The sequence below is a fragment of the Chanos chanos genome, chromosome 14 (assembly GCF_902362185.1).
Source record: "Chanos chanos chromosome 14, fChaCha1.1, whole genome shotgun sequence".
Classification (NCBI taxonomy): Eukaryota; Metazoa; Chordata; class Actinopteri; order Gonorynchiformes; family Chanidae; genus Chanos; species Chanos chanos.
Genome location: NC_044508.1, coordinates 1,045,201 through 1,049,496, shown reverse-complemented (window position 1 = coordinate 1,049,496; position 4,296 = coordinate 1,045,201). Strand labels below are relative to the sequence as shown.

Here is a 4,296-nt window from a genome sequence, read left to right as displayed (position 1 = left end):
ACCCCGTTGGCAGGTCCTGAAGAACACAAAGAGTCTGTGAGTCTTTGTGTGACCAGCAGTCTGAGGACGTCCTTGTTTCATCAGAAATGAAACATAACAAATTGTTGAGACAGATCTGCTATAATGAAAACATTAAATGTCTCCATGCCCTGTGAAAAAGAGTTTAAAGAAATCAAGTTTTCCATCTTAATTGCACGGATGTCAAACAGTGTTTTAAGATTTAATATCTTAATGTGTCTCTTCCATCTTTAATGACATTGGAATGGATATTATACCTATTAGTTTTCTTTTGTCTTCAAACAGATCTCCACTGGCGCCACAACCAATTCTCGTGGTAATGAATTCAAGTAATGCTTTATGGCATCGAGAGAGAGCGAGAGAGAGGAAAGAACGATAATCTTATCATTGCCCATGTCGTTCAGTTCAGTCTTCATTTAAGCGCGTGAGGGAGAACAGTCTGACTGATCGCTCGAGTTTCTTCTCGAATGTTGGATTACTGGTGAAGCGTTTACTGCCGTCTCGCGCTCTGTCCTGCAATCGCCTGGACGATTAATAAAGCGCAGTCTCGCGCAAGATGACTGTAGTGATCAACCATCTCACAAAACTTGTTTTTTTTTTTTCCAAGCCATCATCGTATACAGGGCCACAAAAGACACAGACACACTCATCTCACAAATAAAGCGCCCACGCAGCAATGTGCTTCCTGCTAGTTTTTCGCGTCATTTCAATTTAGAGCGACCAAATAATAACTACAGCATGAACCAACGGCACATGACTCTCACAGCCATTAGAAAGAGAAACGGGTAAATGAACTGAGGTTTTTCTACTGCTTCATACAGATTTACAGGTAAAAATTTCACTGAGTGTGAAAGAATAATGATCTGATGAAAGGCAGAGAAGACCTAACATCATTTTGCTAAATAAAGAAGTAATGGAACTACGGATGGCCATTAAAAGTAGTGACTGTGTAAACCCAAGAGAGAACAGGCCTGTGACTGTCGACTCTCCATACTTCCACAACAATCTCCATCAAAGCAGCCATGATGAAACGATGAAAAAATGACAAATCACATATGAAAACTGGTTTTACCCTGTGCTGGACGACACAGAACTACTGTTCTCAGTAAACTCCCAGCTTCCGTCCATTAAACGGGTCCTGTCAAATCAAAGTCCAAGTGCCAGCAAAGGTTCAATCAAACGTTCACATTATTTATTTAGTGCACTTGTGCCGTGCTCGCATCACTTGACCGCGTGCTGGACGTCCCCGTGGAGCACGCGGGAACGCAGAAAACTGCACTGACTTATCGATGGGGGTGGGGGGGTGGTAGCATCGATCGGATTCAATAGGCTAGAGAAGGAGTGTGCACAGGTGGCGGCTGTTTTCGTTTTGACAGCTCCATCAGAAATGATTAAGTGAGCTACCACTGTGTAAGTCCATGTCTCTGATATGTGTATCTCTGTCTCTGTAAGGTCAGAAGTGTAGCGCTGCTCCGTGTACCCGTAGGGTAGGCTATTAGTATAACGCGGCGCTGGTTTTCGTAACTTGCCTGCCAGGTGTGTCCAGAGTTTTTCTTTTCCCCCCCCCCCCCCCCCACATTAAATTCAGATTTAGAAGTCCCCATATATTCAACTCACTGCCCGGAGATACCCAAAACATAACCACGATCTGGGCTGAAAAGTTTTCGTGATTAAACGAATGCGTGAAGAATAAAATTACTTTATTCGTCATAAACATATGGATAAAAAGGGACAGATGGATTATGAAGTCAAACGTTCTTGATAGTGGTCAGCGCACACTCACCTGTCCACACTGATCACGCACAAGGTCATAATCGATGCTGTACAACACATTACATCCATCCCTATGAAGATGTTGCAGAAGACTTCCCCAAACATCCATTTACCCCCAGTCAGGTCCGTCACAATCACAAACGGCATGACCACGATGGCTACGGATAGGTCCGCGACGGCCAAAGACACCAGGAGATAGTTGGATGGCTGCCTCAGCTTCTTTACCACGCAAACGGCGATAACCACCAACGTATTTCCAATCACCGTTACCGTTGTCATGATGGCCAGGATCATTCCGATGAAAATCTTCTCCGCCGTGGTGAAATCGAGCAGCTGCTCCCCGCACGACTCGTTCCACATGGCTGTAGGGTCGGCACTCGCGACGATGTTATAAAAAAGTCGTAAAGAACCGTTGATAACTTCCGAGACATATTCTGAGCTGCCGAAACTAGTGTCGAATCGCGAAGTGTTGAACATTACTGCGGTGAAGTACCGGCGCTCGCGGTGGTGGTGCTCTGAGGGCCACCTTGCCAACAGTGCGTTTCCCTTAAGCGCATACTTGACTGTGGCTGAATTGGTTATCCGCCCATCTTACCTTGCAAACAAGGAATTCAACGGAAAAAGATTAAATGTAAAAAGGAAAAAAACGGTTAAACAGACGAATTCTGTTATAATTTTCCCCAGAAACTTATACTAAATCAGTGCTTTCCTAGAGGCGCGAGGCGATGAAAGAGAAAGCTCGCAGTGAAAAGCGATGTGTCTACGACTGTTCTGCTTCAGGTGACGTCTGCGCGGGCAGAGTCGAGCGACACCGAGCAAACAGGTAGCCTGGTGCCGAGCGACGACAAACCAGAAGTTTTCCAGCGCGATGTGATTATCGTCTCCCTACGACACTGTTCTCGCACAAAACCAGACGAGGGAACTTGAGCTAATTACTGGAAGCGCACGCATTTCAATGTTATCAAATGGACGTCTTCCAATTCCGTGCGCGCGCCCTCCCTCCTATAATCCAATTATTTGCGTCCATTTCCATTGATGTACTTAAAAATGACCCCGTATCTAGCCAAACATTCCACAAACAGGCGTTGCTATACATTTCTCATTTTACGATGTTTGAATAAATGTTTTAGTATCAACAGAAACAGCTAGAGAGCTTAACATTACAAACGAGACTCCAGGGAGAGAGGGCATTATATTCACAGGTGAAATATAAGGCAGATATTTGTATTATGTTAGAACACTGTCATATTTTACCGTATAAAAAACCTGAGCGCAAACCCTACTCACTTAAATTGCAACGCCTTGTGAAGTACACCTTTCCTTTCATTTGAATTAAACAAATTCAGGGAGTTTGACTCACAAATTATGCATGGGTAGAGCAGCTCCCAATCAGCAGGCAGAAAGTGAGCGAAATATTCTTTCATTACTCAACTGACTCCAGACATGCACGCGGTGCTGTTACTGTTACTGTTAAAACTCTATAGGTCAGATTTCCCAGCTGCATGTCCATGATTGGACAGAGCCTAAGAGCTACGCCGAGCTATCCAGTATCATGTTACTATTGTCTGTGCAAACGATTTTAACGTCTTTGCTCCTGCTGAAGACATGAATACAATACAAGCCTTAGTACATCTATGATACTTTTTCTGACAGAAGAGAGGTTATCACAGTTTATATCAGTTGTTTGAGTATCTCAAACACGCATAGAGAGGCTTATCTGGCAATACTGAAAAGGTTACGACAAATTAAAATGACAATCTAATATGTTGATAACAAGACAGTACAACATAAACGCACTTTACAAGCTTTTCTCCAGTACACTCACATGCTAAAAACTATGTAGTAAACTTCTGACCCTATCTTTTCAAAAAAGAAAAAAAAAAAACACGGCGAACTAAGTAGCCTAGTAATTAGAGGGTGACTTAACTTCTTTCTTTCTTTCATTGAATGACTGAATGTAAGCTTTGGTGAGTCTAAATTAGTGAGAAAAATGCCATCTAAGATGAAGCAGTGGAGAAAAGAGACAGACAAGAAGAGACACAGGGGAAAATACGGTTCTCATAATTTGGCGAGTAGCTCGTCGCAGTCTGAGAACAGCTGTACCGTGTCACCTCCGCGGGCTCTAGAGCCAGGTCTCTCCCAAACGTCACTCTTATGCATGCTCACTTTCCTGGGCACAAGCTTCACTGGGCATTCCGACACTGTCCGACCCGGTGGGCAGAACGGTAATGATGACTGTCACATCAGATTACGGTTCTGCCGCCCGGACGCCAGGGGCCAACTGTCCCATTTAAACTCAGGACGGTATCAGCCGCGCGGACACGAGCACCATCCCATCCCAACGTCCTCAGATTCCCTTTAAAAACAACCTGGAGGAGTACTGTGATAAAACAAACAAACAAAAGGAAATCCAGGCTGGACAAAATAACATGCAAAAATATTCACTTGCATGGACGGCCGAGATGTGTTTGGAAATGTACATAACAGACCCACCCCAAAATATTC

The 4,296-nt window shown here is 44.1% G+C and overlaps 1 protein-coding gene across 1 annotated transcript in view; it reads right to left on the bottom strand.

The window, feature by feature from the left end:
- htr7c (5-hydroxytryptamine (serotonin) receptor 7c) overlaps nucleotides 1–2,268 on the bottom strand; it is a 24,074-nt gene extending 21,806 nt beyond the window's left edge. Inside the window, exon 1 of the mRNA XM_030791716.1 lies at nucleotides 1,802–2,268. Coding sequence (XP_030647576.1) covers nucleotides 1,802–2,268 — 467 coding nt within the window. The remainder of the gene's footprint in view (nucleotides 1–1,801) is intronic.
- Between the last annotated feature and the right edge of the window lie 2,028 nt (nucleotides 2,269–4,296).